The 18,660-nt window shown below is 47.8% G+C and overlaps 1 protein-coding gene across 6 annotated transcripts in view; it reads right to left on the bottom strand.

The window, feature by feature from the left end:
- The window catches only part of madd (MAP-kinase activating death domain), a 178,129-nt gene that overhangs the window by 46,699 nt on the left and 112,770 nt on the right, over nt 1–18,660 (bottom strand). For 2 of the 6 annotated variants that reach the window (XM_069894319.1, XM_069894334.1), the window contains exons 18-21: nt 14,083–14,233; nt 12,967–13,167; nt 4,210–4,301; nt 2,751–2,834 (exon numbers count right to left, since the gene is read on the bottom strand). In XM_069894319.1, the coding sequence (XP_069750420.1) occupies nt 2,751–2,834; nt 4,210–4,301; nt 12,967–13,167; nt 14,083–14,233 (528 nt within the window). The remainder of the gene's footprint in view (nt 1–2,750; nt 2,835–4,209; nt 4,302–12,966; nt 13,168–14,082; nt 14,234–18,660) is intronic. The other 4 variants (XM_069894324.1, XM_069894341.1, XM_069894327.1 and 1 more) reach the window with 3 other exon arrangements.

Below are 18,660 nucleotides of genomic sequence, written 5' to 3'. Positions count from 1 at the left end.
AATGATGTAGAAAGAATCAAGGCCAGGGGTGACACTGGAACAGCAGGAGCCACATGCAAGGAACCTGCCCTCCTTTAATTCAGATCATCTTCAGCCATAAGATGCAAGGCAGAACGACTGAAGCAGCGGCTGATGTATATGGAACATGCCTCCAGTGTTGGGCTAGAGTATTATCGGTGATCCCCATCAGCTGATGCCTCACAATCCCATCTGCTCAACCCAATGGCTTCACCCCATCTGCAAGGGCCTGGGTCTCTTGGCTAAATTAAGAAACTGAGTACCAGGGTGATCATACTACGACTTCGGATATATAAGCCCCTCATTATCTTATATACTTCTATTATGTCACCTTTAATCCTCTTCGTTGCTCCAAAGAGAAAAACTCGATCCATGTCAATCTTACTTCATAAGATATGCTCTCCAATCAAGGCAAAATCCTGGTAAATCTCCTCTGTACCCGCTCTAAAGCATCTACATCCTTCCTGTAATGAGGGGACCAGCACAGAATGCAATGCTCCAAGTGTAGTCTAATCAGAATTTTATTGAGCTGCATCATTACAAGTGTTCCCCCCACTAGGGGGTGCATTCTCCACATAGAAGTGCTGGAGAAACTTAACAGGTCAGGCAGCATCCACAGGAAGTAAAAGGCAACCAATGCTTCTGGCCTGGGCCCTTCATTGGGAAACGGATCCATTGTCCTGATATCCATCCAGCCAATGAAGTTCTGGCCACTCCTCCTTTCCCACAAATGCCTCTCAAGATTCCAGCGTCTGCAGTAGGGTGGCCGGACAGTCCTGCTTTTGAAGACTCTGTCCTCCGTCCGGCGCCACCTCGAGCCGGGCATTAATTTGTCCTCCATTTGGGGGAGTAGGCCTTACACCCCCCAAAATGGAGGGCAAATTAAGAGGCAGAAAGAGTAAGGGGGTGCCCTTAACTGTCAAATGCAGCGACATGAACAACCATGTTTCGTCTTGCACACGTGCGTGAGTGCCGGCTGGTGCATGAGCAGTGGGCTATTTTACTGGGCCAGTTGGCGCATGCACAGTGGGGCCACAGATGGGGTATTCACGAATGTTTAGCGCAGGGCACAGGTGCATAGTTCTGGTGCGATCTTCTGCAGACTGCTTCAGTGGACGTCGAGTGGAGTGTGGAGTAGTGGTGCGTGGTGGGCTTTGATCTTTGAAGGAGGGCAAGCAAGGCTCCTTCTAGTTTGTCAACCATTTCATAAACTTGCATTACGTTAATGCAGAGGAGAGTTGGAGACAGAAAGGTTGACTTTTTGTTCTTTATACTCTATTGTCTGTAATAATGCAGAATGATAAATCATTGAATAGGAAAAAGAGCTCAAGCAGATAATTTCTGATTGATGTTGATATAGCTCGGTTTTTGCTGGATTTATCAAGGCAAAAAAGTTTTGTGTTAGAATTTTTATTTAATAAAATAACTATCACCTGTTTGCATTTGTTGTTTTTGCAATACAGTTTAAACTTTATATCATTTTTTTTTGAAACACACTGTATATGACCATGTCCTCAGGGCCGATGTCAACAGGGGGCATTCGCGGGCATTGCCCCCTCCCCCATCCGCCGCATAAGCATCACCAGTGGCAGCACACGATATAAACACGACCCCCCTCCCCCCGACTGAGAGTCTTCCAACAGCAGTTTGTGCCCCCCAACCCCTGGTTACCCTAATACCCCCCATTATACTTGTTCTGACGCTGACCCTGTATGTCCACCATTTTGAAAATTTGGAAATGGCCACCTGAGTCTGCAGTCCTCTGTGTATCTCCTCTGTCTCTTCTGTTCTCCCGTAACTGTGAATCCTGCCAAGAGAACCAGACTTTCTGCTGCCTCCCCCCTTCGAGGGCTCAGCACTTTTGTGACTCGCAATGAACCCAAATGAATATTCAAAGCCTTTTCCAATGAAGTCAGCAACATCTGTCCTGGGACTTCCTGAATTACATTATGAGGTTCTGACAGCTTGCAGTTCAGCATCTCATTTGCTCAATCATTTCTCTATGCTTTTATTCTGCATCAATTTACTGTTTCTTCATACCAATGTCATTTTCTTATCAGTATCCAGAAATGTACAACTCATTGGCATTCTCTGCTTGTCCCATTAACAACCCTCTTTTTTAGCAATCCTGGTCTTAACCTCTCAACATCACACTTGCAACCACACTTCTTCCTCAGTTCTGACACCGCAACTCTGCTCTCTCTCTCTCTCCACCCATGTTGTCTATTTTCTCTTCTCGGTTTCCCAGCGTCTGCATGATTCCTCCGCTGCACCCACCTTCCCCTCCCCCCACTTTGCAGGAATTCCTGCACCAAGGGCGCTTCATGATGAAATTGTGTGAAAAGCAGCATATCAGACAGAGGTCAGCGTCATCTCTGATTTCGAGCTCCTCAAAGAAAACCGAGGGCCAGATTTATTTTTTGTCGCTGATGCTGACTTGCTTATTATTGAACAGAAAACCTGACTGCCGATAATAACATCTGCCATTCTCCTTATCGATGTGAACACCATTAACCTACCATTAACCTTTACTGCAAACACAGGGTGCAGCAGTTACAGATTTCTCGTGTTTTGACAATGGGATAAATCTGGTTCAGACCACACATGAACCTCACTGGCAAATTACTCTAAGCCAATGTCACAGAGGGAAAGTGGGGCCGGTCGCTGCTTCATCACGTCACACGGGACCAACACCATGCACATGCCCACCCCCCAGCTCCTCACTGCCCTACCACGGTGCTGCTTTCTGATTCTTGGCTGGTGCTCCTGGCGAGTGCTGGCGGCTCAGAGCTGGTGAGAGACTCGCTGTCACTCTTCTGGCGCAGTTGGAAGGTGGGGAAAAAATTGTTGAGAGGATGGGAAGGGGAGAGTGCAAGAGGCAGGAGGAAAAGAGAACAATGAATGGAGTATTACCAGCAACACCAAAGAGAATAACTGTTTAATTTGAAAAAAGTTCAAAGCAAGGCATTTCAACACATGAAAGGGCTATGGCTTTGAAGACCTTTTAATTAGTGCAGGAATAAGGTTCTCTTCATGCATGCATTTCATGTGTTGAAACACGTAGCCAAGTCCGGAATGCCAATTTCCAGAATCCTCTTCCAGCCATCCAGGATGTTTCGGCCTGCTTTGTAGGTTCTGTTTCATCACTCACCGTCCCCAATGCTAGATGATATCATGTAGTCAAGACAGAAGTTATTGTTGGAGAGATGAATAATGTTGGAATCGAAAATAGACTGGATTGAAGGCGAGATTTATAGCTCATGAAAACATCTCCAAAATACAGGAAAATGCCCCTCCCACAATATTAGGGGTAAAGAATTTTAACTGATAAACCATGCACGAAGCTGCAACTGAGGAGACGTTTCTGATGAGTCTGTGGAGGCCAAGTCAGTGGGTTGATGTAAAGTAAATGGTGACAGGTTCTTGATTGGTAAGGGTGTCAAAGGTTATGGGGAGAAGGCAGGAGAATGTGGTTGAGAGGAAAAATACATTAGCCACGATTTGAATGGCAGAGCAGACCCAATGGGCAGAATAGCCTAATTCTACTCGTGAATCTTTGCGTTTTGCTATTTACAGAGGCCCCAATGGCCCCTGCCTCTTTTACACCGTGAATCATTTGGGCCTCTGATCTCCGTATCACCCATCTACTCCTTCCAGGGTAAGTGAAATCCTATTTCCCAGCAGTGTGTCAGATGTCTAAGACATAATATTAAAAAATTAAGCAGCTTTGACTTCAATTCATGCAACATTCTGCTTGATCATACAAAACAGTAAGAATTTACACTAAGTGACTCCCTCAATGTGGGTTAACAGCAAAACAATGTATGAAAGAGAATTTAATAGTTACATTCAGGAGAGAAGCCATTATGGGGGCCAATGGACCAGAGAGATTCCTCTCAAGTCATTGCAAGTGCAAGAAATCTTATCCCACCTTTTCCAGTTTGCTGTCTGCCAACCTGAACAGGGAGGGTTTGGAGGGATGTGAGCCTTACCCCAAACCAGGCTTCACCACCCCCACATCACAATGAACTCCATTCACATTAAATTGAGAAACCATGCCACAATCCCCATGGAGGGACAGGGATCCACACTGTATTGCAATCCACTTGCACCTTTCTAACTTGGGATCGGTTCCATGTATTTAATACCATACATTTCTATTGACTTTACCAATGAGATCCAAGGACTAACCTGTAAGCTTGTTACACTCGTGCCACTGTCCGCGCTGATTTGTGACTTCTCATCGGGGTCGAAGTCTGGTAGGTGTTTGGGACTCTCAGTACCTACAGGCAATAGATGCAGGGAGATAAATGAATTGCACCGACTTGACCTTCAATCACTTACTCCACGCCTCTCACCTACAGCATCAGAGTGATAGAGCTTCTAAAGGAACCAGAGACTAAAGCTGTTTGTGTTCCAATGCGACAAATTTGGGGGGGGGCGACTTTTGCACCAGCTATCAGATTAGAGCAAATTATTATAATTGCTGAACCACTGGAATTTCAGCAAGTTCATCCACCCAACCAAACCACATTGCCCTATACAATCCCACCTCCATCATTGACCAAATCGGCAAGGGATGTCAATCTGTTAAGTAGATTTCACTGCCGACAATTGTTCAACCCAAAATGCATGGTCAGTCCAATTATGCCAAATAAAAGGGACAATTAACCACAAGAACTAAATAGCTCCATTTGGGACTGCCTTCCTACATATTATTCTTTTGTCACTTCCCTGTTATCTTCTACAATCCACATCTTTCTTTTGAAATGTTACAGGTAAAACATTCCACATTTTAACTACCCTCTGTGTAAATCACCTCACCCTCGTCCAGTGATCATCCAAAGTCTGTGCTCTACCACTGGGTCGCCAGTGACAGAGACAAATGCTCACTGATTTTTCCTCTTCAGAATTTGTTGAATTTTGCCAAAGGTGTTTCATTATCTGCTTCTCAACAGCACCCCAATCTCAGCTGCTACCTTCCCCCTCTGCTTCAATATTCCAAGACAGTTGCACTACTCTTGATTGCCAATTTAGTAATGATTTGCTGATGACATCAGCAGGAGCCATTCATTTGGAAAGAGCACCCCCAGAAAGTGAAGTGAAATCACTGGGCAGCAATGGAAGACAAAGAGCAGAACTCAGTACTGACATGTGGATCGACTGACCCACTGGCCGACTTGTATATAAGCATGCGGTGCAACTACACAGTAATGAGCCATCCCCACTCCACCACACCCGCATTTCAAGTTTAATGGGTGAGACAGAGTGTGAGAGAGGGAGGGAGGGAGAGAGAGAAAGAGAGACGAAGCTGGAAAGTGATGAAGAGGTACACAACCCTAACAGTGCGTCTACAGGTGGGAGGCAATGAGGCTACAGCACATTTCGAAAGACTATGGTTGAAAACAAGAGGCTAGGGCACCTAGCTAAAAAAAGTAAGTGCTTTGTACAACAAGCCTGAGTTATCAGATTCCTTACTCTGTTTTTCCAAAGCTTTTTGTTTTCTCACATCCTGGTGCTTGTTCCACAACTCTACAACCCAAGATGATTTGCAAGCAAGGAAAGAAAGACAGAGAGAGTCAGAGATTGGTAGGGCAGGCGGAATGGTGGACACAACACAACCAGGAAGGAGCCATTCCCAGGTGGAGACGATTTTGGTGACACATGAAAATCTCCAAAGCATGATTTCTCTGTGGGCCCCACAGGTGGTTTGAAGAATTTCTTCTCTGCTCTCCAAAGTTCCTGCTCTGTGGTGCTGACCTCAATGCAAGCAGAAGCACCCAGCATCCCTCACTCCTGGTACAGCCACAGCTTCAATGCAGCCCATCATCACATTCAACAGCTCCACTCATGTCAGCAGCGCCGAGCACCTCCATTTCCTTGGATACGTTGGAAGCTGATTCAGGGAACTGGGAAAGGCGAGAGGAAGAGGGAATTTCTACGGTACATTCTTCCTAGACCACAAAGAGTTCAGAAACAGAGTGGGTACCCTCTTTCCTAAGGGAGAGATGAAGCTCCCAACTAACTTACCAAGATGACAAAGGAAGCTTCAGAAAAGATTTAGCTCACAAATAAAGAAAATTAGATAAAGCACAGAAGGAAAGTGACAGATTAATATGGATAAGGGAAAGGCGTGACAAAAGAGTAAGAGAATGAACCCCAAAACATTGAACAAATATGTATAAAGATGCACTTACGGTGTTATTCATACCCTTTCTGGACTTTACAGCCAATGAACTACATTTGCAGTATGCAGCAATGATGATAAAACAGAATACATGCAGCCAATCCACACAATGAGCTTCCATGGTGAGAAAAAATATCAACTAAGCAATTCTTTTCATTGAAATATTATGGGGGCTTTTAAATCCACCAGAGGCAGCAGGTAGGGCCATGATTTAACATCTCATCCACATGGTGGCATCTCAGCCAGTACAGCAGCCCCTCAACACTGGGCTGGGACCCTCCTGCACTATGGTGTCCTGTTCTGCCCTCAACACTGGGCTGGGACCCTCCAGCACTATGGTGCCCTGTTCTGTCCTCATTACTGGGCTGGGGCCCTCCAGTACTATGGTGCCCTGCCTGTCCTCAACACTGGGCTGGGATCCTCCAGTACTATGGTGCCCTACCAGTCCTCAACACTGGGCTGGGACCCTCCAGTACTATGGTGCCCTGACCGTCCTCAACACTGGGCTGAGTCCCTTCAGTACTATGGTGGCCTGTACTGTCCTCAACACTGGGCTGGGACCCTCCAGTACTATGGTGCCCTGTTCTGTCCTCAACACTGGGCTGGGACCCTCCAGTACTATGGTGCCCTTTTCTCGTTCTCCTACATCTCAGCACTGGGCTCGAATTAATTTCTTTGGTGTCCTGTTCTAGTTCTCCACACAAGGTCGGTTTTAGAATGTGAAGTAGGACTTGAAATATGGTTGAAACACATATCCGATTACGGAGTTAAAAACTAAAAAGGCTGAGTTTGACGTGATGCAAAGGTACAGGGAGAGGCATGGCTAAAGATGGTGGAAGAGAACCAAGCATACCCTGAGAGGTGGAATGTGAACAAAGAGTGTCAAACTGGTTCACATTACTAGATGGAATACATTATGTTTTGGGGAAATGGACAAGGGCAGAGTCATCAGTCCCTTTCTTTGTTACAGGAAGAGTGCCAGAGGAATATGTCATTATTCGAGAATTTGCAAGGTAAACCAGGTAAACATAGCTCAGTCACCCTCTCGTTAGTGGTGACAAAACTATTTGAAATCAATGTAATGGACATAATACAACTTAAAATAGAACAAAATCCAACTGAAGCAACATTTCCAGGTGAGTCAACAGGGATCATTTACTGTATCCAATGGTCCTAATGTAGCTTCTTCTACATCAGAGAGTCTGGATGCAGATGGGAGATCATTTCATTGTCCTCGGTCCACTGCAACAGCAAGGACCACCCACTGGCCACCCATTTCAATTCCACACACCAGTGCCACACAGACATGTCTGCTTATGGCCTCACTCACTGCCAAACAGAGGCTACCAGTAAATGGGAGGAACAACACTATCTTCTATCTAGATGCATAAATATTCATTTCTCCAATTTCCATTAACTCCCCCTCTCGGTCTCTCCCTTTTCCTATCTCTCTGTCTCCTTTCTCCCTTTTCCTATCTTTCTGTCTCCTTTCCTCCGGCTCCCCAACCCCCCCCCCTTCCTTCCCTCTCCAATCAGGGAGCTACCCTCTCCCATCACCTCATCTTTTCTTCTCTTCTACCCTCCCACCTTTATCTACCTATGACTCTTTCCTGTTAGCCTGAGCTTCTCCCCCTGCCCCTTCCTCCCTTTCCCATTGTTTTTTTTGTACAGGCATTTGCCTGTTTTAGCTTATCTTCTGTAAGAAGTTTGTACCTTCTCGTATCTGAATGAGTTTGTCCCAGGGGCTCCGGTTTCCCTCCACCGTTCAAAGACGTAGTGGGGAGTAGGTTAATGGGGTGTAATTTGGGCGGCACGGATTCGTAGGGTCAAATTGGCCTGTTACTGTACTGTATGTCTAATTTTTAAAAAATTATACTGGATGAAGAGTCCAGGCCCAATACATTGGTTAGCCGTTGCCTCCTGTGGCTGCTCCGTACCCTGCTGAATTTCTTCAGAACATTTGTGCATTGGATTAAAATAGAGGCTTATGGGCTGTGAGATTGGAAAAGGTGAGACTGGAATAGGTTTACATAGATCAGCACTACAACTCAGCCTGTGTTCATTTATAAAGACATGAGCAAATTAGGTAGAATCTTAAAGGCAAAATACAGCTCACCAACTTTAATCTTTGATGAGGTACAGAGAACAATGAGTGAGGCAGCATATTGAATGGACTTCAACAAGGTAGCCTGACGAGACAGGATCCTGTGCATTACAGTGTAAATGCCAATGCAATACAGATGCTGGGTCAGAAGAGGAAATAAGGAAGATATGCAGCAGGTGAGGTCAACATTATCTTTGCTCCTCTCTGCTCAGACACTGAACGTTTTGCCAAGTATCTTCAGAATTGGCTCAATGACAGAGAGCAGAGGGTGATGGGTGACCCCATTACAGACTGGAGGGTAGCATCCAACATTCTGAGCAAAGTCTACCTAGAATCTGGGGAACTAAAGAGATGGATGAGAAAAGAGCAAAACCTGCCCATAGCTCATGCATAGATTGATAGAGTTGTTAAGAAGGCATATGGTGTGCTGGCCTTCAGTAACTATGGGATTGAGCCATGAGGTAATGTGACAGCTATACTAAACTCCAGTATGACCCCACTTGGAATATTGTGTTCCGTTCTAGGAACCTAACTACAGGAAGGATGAGGAGGTGAAAGAGAGGGTGCAGAGGAGATTTGCAAGAATGCTGCCTGGATTGGAGAACATGCCTCATGAGGATAGATTGAGTGATCTTTTTTCCTTGGACCAACAGAGGATGAGGGGTGACCAGATAGAGGTGTATGAGATGATAAGAGGCATTGAGGCTTTTTCCCTGGCTGGGGTGGGGTGCATAGTTTTAAGGTGCTTGGGAATAAGTACCAGGAGCATGGAGGGTGCATGCAATTCACTTTTGGCAACAATGGTGGAGGAAGGAACAGTAGGATCTGAGATAGATACACAGAACTGCGAAAAACGGAGGGTTACACAGTAGGGAAATTCTAGGCAATTGGTAGATCTGTTCGGCACAATACTGTGGGATAAAGGGTCTGATCGTGCAGTAGATTTCTATGGTCTATTTTCTCAGGGGATAGTAGAGACTGCAGGGCAGAAAGCAAATAGGTGGATGAACTCAGCAGGTCAGGCAGCATGTGGGGAGGTGGAAGGATGGTTGAGGTTTTCGGTCATGGAATGGCATGAGGGCTGAGAGTGGGAAGGGTAGGTAGCCAGGTGGGACAGGCACTGGTGATTGATCAGTGGGTCCATTTGAGGAGTAGGAGTGAGGTGGAGGAAGGAAGTAGTCAGAGGCCTGGGAGATGAGAAGTGGAGGCAAGAGGGTTGCGGCTCAGAGTGAAGGAAGGTGAGGAGTGCATCCAAATAAGGAATGGTGGGGCAGTGAGGTATGTGACGTCATGCAAGGATGCCAGAGAGCAAAATTACAAAATGTTCAACACAGACAATGCGAAATGCACTTTTGGAGGCCTAATTCTGAAAGAGCGCATTGTACGTGACAAATTCTCAGAATCAGGACAATAAATAGGAGGACCTCAGGACAGAGAGCACCTCCGTTTGGTCCACACTGCTGCTGCTGGGTAGGTAAAAGCCCAAGCCTCCTGCACTTGCCCCCCCCCCCACCCCCCGGAGCCTATCCCTCTTCACCCAGTGATGCCACCTGCCGGCCCAGCCTCAGACCAGAGAGCCCACTTGGTGTTAGCCCAACATCCTCATGCCTGCTGTCTCATTGCACATCCCCATCCCCGTCCTCAAGATAGTTTCGCTCCTGAGTGACGAGAAAATCTGCCTCCCTGCAGTCAAAAGCTCTTTTCCCTCTCCTCCACCACAGGGTCAACTTATTTAATCTGCAGACCTCCACATCACGCCCTCATACCAAGGCCTGAATGGGAACTGATCCCATAGTAGGAAGCCAAGGACCCTGTGGAACCCCGCAATGTAACAACCCTTTGATTACAGAGGGACCCTGTGGAACCCCACAATATAACAATCCTCTGATCACAGAAGGATCCTGTGGAACCCCTCAATGTAACAACTCTCTGATCACAGAGGGAACCTGTGGAACCCTTCAATGTGACAATTCTCTGATCACAGAGGGTCCCTGTGGAACCCCTCAATGTAACAACCCTTGGAACATAGAAGGACCCTTAAGATAGTAAGATATAGGAGCAGGAGGCCATTCGGCATTCCATATTCCATCATGAGCTGATCCATTCTTCCACTCAGCTCCACTCCCTTGCCTTCTCTGCATAGTCTTTGATGCCCTTCAGATGCCTATCAATCTCTGCCTTAAATAAACCCAATGACCTGACCACCACAGTCACCTGTGGGGAGCAAATTCCAGAGGTTCACCACTCTCTGGCTAAAGAAATCCCTCAACATCTTCGTATGAAATGGGCACCTTCAATTTGAAGTTGTGCCCTCATGTCTTTGACTCTCCTACCATGGGAAAGAACTTTGCTACACCTACTCTGTCCAGGCCTTTCCTCATTCAAAACGCTTCTATGAGGTCCCCCTTATTTTTCTGAACTCCAAGGAGTACAGTCCTAGAGCCGTCAAACCTTCCCCATATACTAATCCCTTATTTCCAGGAATCATTCTTGTATACCTTCTCTAAACCCTCTCCAAAGCCAGCACATCCTTCCTTAAATAAGGAGCCCAAAACTGTACCCTGGACTCCAAGTGAGGCCTCACCAGAGCCTTATAAAGCCTCCACATCATATCCCTGCTCCATTCTATCCCTCTACATATGATGCCAACATTGCATTTGGCTTTTTCACCACCGACTCAACCTAGAGGACAGCCTTTAAGGCATCCTACACGAATACTTCAAGACCCTTGGCACCTCCGAATTTTGACGTTTTTTGCCATCCAAGTAATAATCTGCTCTTCTATTCCTTCTCCCAAAGTGTGTACACTTTCCAACATCGGAGTTCATTTGCCTCTTCTTTGCCCATTCTCCTCATCTCTCCAAGTCTTGCTGCAGCCTCTCCGTTCCCCCCCCCCCCACTACCTGCCCCTCCACTAATCTTTGTGTCATCAGCAAACTGAGCCACCAAGCCATTTATTCCACAATATAAGTTATTAGCATACTTCCACTGGTAACCAACTGGAGTTGGATCCCTTTATTCTCCCTCTCTGTTTCCTGCTAATCAGCCAATGCTCTACCCATGCTGGTATCTTTCCTGTAATTCCAATGGGGACTCTGTGGAACCCACAAAGTGCCAGCCCTCTGATTAGAGGAGTCATCACACACCATCTTTATCTTCTTGCTGCAAACAACCTCAAGCTAGACAACCCAAGAAGCAAGCTCTCTTTGAACTCTGTGGGATTTTACTTTCTTTCTCCCCCCCCCCCCCCCACCCCACCCTTAAAAGTTGCACCTTGTCGAATACCTTGCTGTCACTTCGGAGAAACCTATGTGAAACTGCCTTTACTGTTCTCCTGCCAAAATTCAACTGTTAAATCAGACATTACCCACCTCCCCTGTTGACCATCCTTTGTTTCATCTGAGCCCCTTTCAATGAAGGTTTGTTCAAGATGGATTCCAATAGCTTGCTCATCATAGCAGCTAAACTAATTTGTGAGTAATTATTGAGTTGAGCCTATCCTTTCTAACAACAGTCCTTCAACCTGCTGGCACCCGTGCCCACTGACCAGTGATGGTGAATGCCTCTGAAATTTCTCTTTGAATGGCTGGCGACGCATTTTGTTGGGATGTGATGATTTATCCATTTCTGAAGACCCTATGTGCTCATCTGAATCAACATTTCACGCATTCTGAACTGCAAGATTCACACCAACAGTGGGTTGTGTAGCTAGTGCCACTGCATGAGGGCAGAGAGGCTTGTACACAGTGCTGCTTGGCTGGGTAAATACAGCCACAGCCTTCATGAAGAACCCATTCTCTGCCTCCCAACAAGTTAGTCCTTAGTTCCCTTAATTATCCCCTTGCTCGCTGTTGTATTGGCGAGAAATCCTACCCAGGTCCATACCCAGGTATCTGCAGGAGTGGGATCTGTACCCAATGCTGGTGACTCTGGGCAGTGGAGTCTGTACCCAGTGCCAAAGATTCTGGGGAGTGGACACAAAATACTACAAGTGGCAGGATGAGTCAAGAGGATGTACATGAAAACATCTGAGGTACTTGAATTAAGAAAATAAAGCTTAGAAAATCATATTATAAATCACTGGTTTGAGAGTAAAGGAGAGAGGCTAAATAAGGAAGGAAGACAGGAGCGGAATTGCTGGAAAGGGATTCAGCATGGAGTGCTTTACAATTAAGATCCTCTTTCGCCATATTGGTATTTGATTGACTAAAGGGGCTTATACGAAAGCTTTCTGACAATCTTTTCCTCTCCAATCTTCAGAATCACATAAAAGTCTGAAGCTTACTTTATAAGGATGACCCTCCCCCAGAGAATCTGTGCCTGGAAGTCCTGCCTGGAGAATCTGTGACGTACCACCCAAGTTCTGAACAGATTTGACATTTCACACTGACAATGAGGAACAAACCTCCAACACCAGGTCAACTGGGGACGGAAGCTGGAGTGTGAAGGAAGCCTTGCGTTATACTGAGATGCTACCAAATAAGCATGGTCAGGCAGGCATGGTGATTCAGCAGTGCCAGGCAAATAAACGCGGACCCGGCATGATACACATGCCCTCCTGGATATTCATCTCTGTCACCGAATACTTTGAGGCACTTGGGCCCAACATTTTTCTATCAAAGTCGTGTACAACAACATACACAAATGCAGTACACACCGATTGAAGCCAAAAAATTTTCTTCATTTAGACTCCGGGAGTCATACTCGCCCAGCCCCTTGTTAACGGTGGCTTTTGGTGGGAATTGCAGGTGGGACGTTGGCACGTCAGGGGGCTTGACCTCCGCCTTCGAAGGTATGGACTCCTTCCGAGCGAAGACGGGACCTCCCTCGGTCGGACTCCGCTTCTTCTTGTCAGGTTCTAAGTCAGAGGAAAGAGACACTAGTGAGTGCTGAATGGGAATTGAGAAGCCGTCAGCAGCAAATACAGAGACACTGGTGAATCACAAGAGGAAGTTGGCAGGCAGCAAAAGAGAACAATGTACCTGGAGATCATGGACAGGTACCATGTCAGGCTGCACAGAGTGGGGGCAATACCTGGCAAGGCTGCATGGCAGGGCAGTGGAGATCTGTACCCAGTGCAGGTATCTGCAGGCAGTGGGGTCCATACCCAGTGTCGATGTCTGCAGGAGTGGGGTCTGTACCCAATGCTGGTGACTCTGGGCAGTGGAGTCTGTACCCAATGCCAAAGATTCTGGGGAGTGGAGTCTGCACCTAATTGGGCAGTGTGGTCTGTACCCAGTGCTGCTGCCTCTGGGCAGTTAGGCCTGTACTTAATGGTGCTCTGCACTAAGGCAGGGGTGCATATATCTGCTGCCACACATAGGAGCAGTGGTGTCCATTGGAGCAATGATGTGTGACGTGTGTTCCTTTGTCAGGGCAGTGAGGCCACGATCTGCTGTTGCCGAGGGTTGTGAATGGGGTGCAGTTGCCTATCAGAGAACTGGTGTGTGTCCTACCCTCTCCTCTTACCTCCCTGTTCTTTTCCCCTTGCCTTTCTGATCCATCTCGCCCTTGACGCTGTGGATTCGGTGAGATGACGGTGTCTTAATTTAGACAGAGCATGATAACAGGCCCTTCTAGCCCATCAGCCCACCCATGAGACCAATTAGCCTACTAACTCCATACATCTTTGGAATGTAGGTGGAAACTGAAGTACCTGGAGCAAAGCCACACAGATACAGGGAGAATGTACAAACTCCTTTCACACAGTGGCAAATTTGACCTCAGGTCGCTGGTCTAAAATAACGTAGTGCTAACCATGGTGTCTTCTTACCTTTGTGGTAATAGTGGGTGTGGGCAATCTCCAGAAGGGTGAAGACACTGGCCATCCCTCCCAGGCCAGCATTGCTGTACGAGTGCTCCAGGCTGGCCACACAACACTTCAGCAGGTCCAGCATCCCCCGGTACACCTTCTTACTGATTTCCTGTAATCACAGTATAGCACAACACATCAGCAAAGAATAGAGCAGCACGCAGACTGTAAGGATGTTCCACCAAGACTCTAAAACAGTCAACATGAATCCAATCACAGCCATTTCAACAGTGGGAGATTGGGGATCATGATTACTACACAAAATCCATGGCCTGATTTAGATTGCATTACACATGTTGCATTCCATTTTAGGTAGGTGAGCCCATTTCACTGTGCTCAATTCCACGAAGCCTGCATTACTGCATGAAGTTGAGAATTTTGCACAACTGCAATATTCAAGTTCACAAGGACAGTGCCGTTGTTTGAATGACCATGATGAGAATGTTTAATGTAATACTTATCAGTACAATGTATGCAAATTCTTCCTCACTGCAGCCAAACAGGTACATTGTGTAAAAAAGAACACAGTGCATGAAATGACCCCTGTAAGAAATAGCAATAACGGGTGGCTAATGACAATGATGTCAACACCAAATTTATAGACTTCACGGTAATGCACAGGAAAGGGGTGATAGCTCCAGAATACAGGAAGTGTCATTGGAGGGAAGTCAAAGATGGGCGAGAAACACTCGATTCCCACTGACCACTGACAGTTGATGAACTGGTATTCCCCTCTGACCCGACCTTGTTGGTTTTCGTGCAGTTGGATAACCATGTTGAGGAACTTGGGGGGGCATCCGAGGCGCTCTAGTATTTGCCAAAGCCCTTTCCTGCTCATGGTGTCAAAGGCTTTGGTGAGGTCAACAAAGGTGATGTAGAGTCCTTTGTTTTGTTCTCTGCACTTTTCTTGGAGCTGTCTGAAGGCAAAGACCATGTCAGTAGTTCCTCTGTTTGCACGAAAGCCACACTGTGATTCTGGGAGGACAGCAATGGGCTCTCCGAACCCTTCTCCATTGACAACGGTGTGAAACAAGGCTGTGTCCTCGCACCAACCCTCTTTACTATCTTCTTCAGCATGATGCTGAAACAAACCATGAAAGACCTCAACAATGAAGACGCTGTTTACATCCGGTACCGCACGGTTGGCAGTCTCTTCAATCTGAGGCACCTGCAAGCTCACACCAAGACACAAGAGCAACTTGTCCGTGAACTACTCTGTGCAGACGATGCCGCTTTAGTTGCCCATTCAGAGCCAGCTCTCCAGCGCATGACGTCCTGTTTTGCAGAAACTGCCAAAATGTTTGGCCTGGAAGTCAGCCTGAAGAAAACTGAGGTCCTCCATCAGCCAGCTCCCCACCATGACTACCAGCCCCCCCAACATCTCCATCGGGCACACAGAACTCAAAACGGTCAACCAGTTTACCTACCTCGGCTGCACCATTTCATCTGATGCAAAGATCGACAAAGAGATAGACAACAGACTCGCCAAGGCAAATAGCGCCTTTGGAAGACTACACAAAAGTCTCGAAAAACAACCACCTTTAAGAAACACAGAGCCATTGTCATACCCACGCTCCTACTCGGCTCCGAATCATGGGTCCTCTACCGGCATCACTTACGGCTCCTAGAACGCTTCCATCAGTGCTGTCTCCGTTCCATCCTCAACATTCATTGGAATGACTTCATCACCAACATCGAAGTACTCGAGCTGGCAGAGTCTGCAAGCATCGAATCCATGCTGCTGAAGACCCAACTGCGCTGGGTGGGTCACATCTCCAGAATGGAGGACCATCGCCTTCCCAAGATCGTGTTATATGGCGAGCTCTCCACTGGCCACCGAGACAGAGGTGAACTAAAGAAGAGGTACAAGGACTGCTTTAAGAAATCTCTTGGTGCCTGCCATATTGACCACTGCCAGTGGGCTGATCTTGCCTCCAACCGTGCATCTTGGCGCCTCACAGTTTGGCGGGCAGCAACCTCCTTTGACAAAAGACAAAGGAGGAAAAACCCAACACCCAACTCCAACCAACCAATTTTCCCTTGCAACCGCTGCAACCATGCCTGCCTGTCCTGCATCGGACTTGTCAGTCACCAATGAGCCTGCAGCAGACGTGGACATACACCTCCATAAATCTTCATCCGCGAAGCCAAGCCAAAGAATTCCCCTCTACTGAACCACACTTAGAAGTGTATCATCAAATACAAAAAACAAAATGTACTGATGCATTCAAAAACTTACTTGCTGCAGCTTCCTAGTTATGTACAAGAAATGTACTTAAATATATGTGTCTATATTTTCCTTCATTTATGTTAGCGTGTTTCACGTAACACAGACATATACACATGCACAAACACACACACCTATACATGTACAAACATATCAAACATATACACATTATATACACATATATAGATACACACACACGTGTGCGCATATACAAGCATGTGCATTTATACATACACACACATATATATAAATAAAATAATTAAAGGAAGAGAAATTAAACTTTGTAGCGGCTGCTACACTGATAACTGAAGGATCGCACAACCAGACGGGTTGAGTTCAGTGAGCAAAACTGATTTATTGCAGGCTGCCTGACTGGTCTTATACTCTCAGCCCGAACCTGGCTGAGAACCGCGTTGGGGGGGCCCCCCAACATCACCAGGGCGTCATGTGAGTCCCCAAGCGCAGGCTTCTGAGCCCGGCGCAGAGGTCAGGAAGAAACCCCCGACATCGCCATTTTGGCCGGCTACTCTGCCGTGTGCGTGACAAGCGGGGCCGGTTCGCCTGCCTAAAGGCGTACTGCCACACAGCGCCCCTCGCCCAGAACTGACGCCAATGTCCTTTTTTGCCAGACGGCCTCGCTTCTTGGGTTGGGCCACAACTACTGGTTCGGTGGGATCGAGGTGGGCTGGCTTTAACCTGTCCACTGTAAACAGTTCCCTCTTACCACCGATGTCCAGTGTGAAAGTGGATCCTGAACGTTGGACGACTTTGTACGGCCCTTCGAATGGTCTTTGAAGAGCTGCTGTGGACGGGCCCAGCCTGATAAAAATGTACTCTGCCGAGTACAGCTCACTGGTGACAAAAGAGCCCCGTGAGCCAAGTCTGAGCAGCGGTGAGAGGGTGAAGGAGTCCAACTGGGTCCGGAGGCGGGGAAGTAGACCTTGTGGTGACTGCTGGGGGTTGTGAGGTGTGTTGATGAACTCACTGGGTGGGGCTAGCGGTGCACCGTAGACCAGCTCGGCTGATAACGCCTGTAGGTCTTCTTTGGGTGTCGAGCGGATGCCCAGGAGCACCCAAGGCAGCTCGCCCACCCAGTTGGGGCCGGTGAGGCGGGCCATAAGTGCCGACTTAAGGTTGCAGTGCAATCACTCGACTAGCCCATTGGCCTGTGGGTGATAGGCCGTGGTGTGATGTAGCTCGATACCCAGCTTGTTGGCGAGCTGTGCCCAGAGCGCAGAGGTGAACTGGGGGCCCCATCACTGGTGAGGTGGGTTGGTACGCCGAACTGGGAAACCCAGAAGCACTCGGGAGTAGGAGTCCGTGGAGGCATCTGGCATCGGGATCGCCTCGGGCCAACGAGTGGTGGGATCTACCACTGTGAAAAGGTAACGGTTTCCTCGGGAAACAGGTAAGGGTCCGACAATGTCCACACGTATGTGGCTGAACCGTTCCCGGACGTGTTCGAAATCTTGTACAGGTGCTCTGATGTGCCTGTGTACCTTGGTGCATGTCCTGGCCCAGTCCGCAATCTGCTTCCAAAGCCCGTGCCAGATGAAACGTTCTGCCACCATACGGACCTTGGACCTGATGGAAGGGTGGGAAAGGTCATGGATTTGGTGGAAGACTTGCCTGCGCCACTGCTGGGGAACCACTGGTCCCGGGGTGCCCATGGAGATATCGCACAGGACAGTGCCCTCACCATGAGGAGTCAGGAGGTCCCAGAACCGCAGGCCCATGATGGCAGTCCTGAAGGCCCATGTCTCCTTGTCGGACTTCTAGTCCAGGGTGAGCTGTTCGAAGTCGAGGCTGGGCATCAGCGCGCAAATAGCTGGTCGTGAGTGCGTCAGCGACCGTGTTGTCTTTCCCCGCCTTGTGCCGAATGTTGGTGGTGAACTCCGACATGGAGATGTGACGCTGTTGGCGGGCCAACCAGTGATCTCTTGCCATAGCAAGCGCCTGAGTGAGGGGTTTGCGGTCAGTAAAATTGGTGAAAGGCCTCCCCTCCGAGAAATTGCGGAAATGATGCACCGCCAGGTACATGCCCAGCAACTCATGATCAAAATCATTATACTTGGGCTCTGGCGGGCGAAGAAGTCGGCGAAAGAATGGCAGTAGTTTCCACTGTACGTTCACTTGCTGCTCCCAGATGGTGCTGATGGCTGTGGCAGAGGCATCGATGGAGAGCGCCACATGCAGGTCGGTGCGTGGGTGGACGAGCAGGGTAGCCTTCGTGAGGGCATCTTTCATGGTTTCGAATGCCCTCCTGGCCTCTGGATTCCAGGCGAGTGGCTTGTCTTTGGCCGCGATGAGGG

The sequence above is a fragment of the Narcine bancroftii genome, chromosome 1 (genome assembly GCF_036971445.1).
Source record: "Narcine bancroftii isolate sNarBan1 chromosome 1, sNarBan1.hap1, whole genome shotgun sequence".
Lineage (NCBI taxonomy): Eukaryota > Metazoa > Chordata > Chondrichthyes > Torpediniformes > Narcinidae > Narcine > Narcine bancroftii.
The sequence above is the reverse complement of the archived record's forward strand: the minus strand, read 5'-3'. Positions and strand labels throughout refer to the sequence as shown.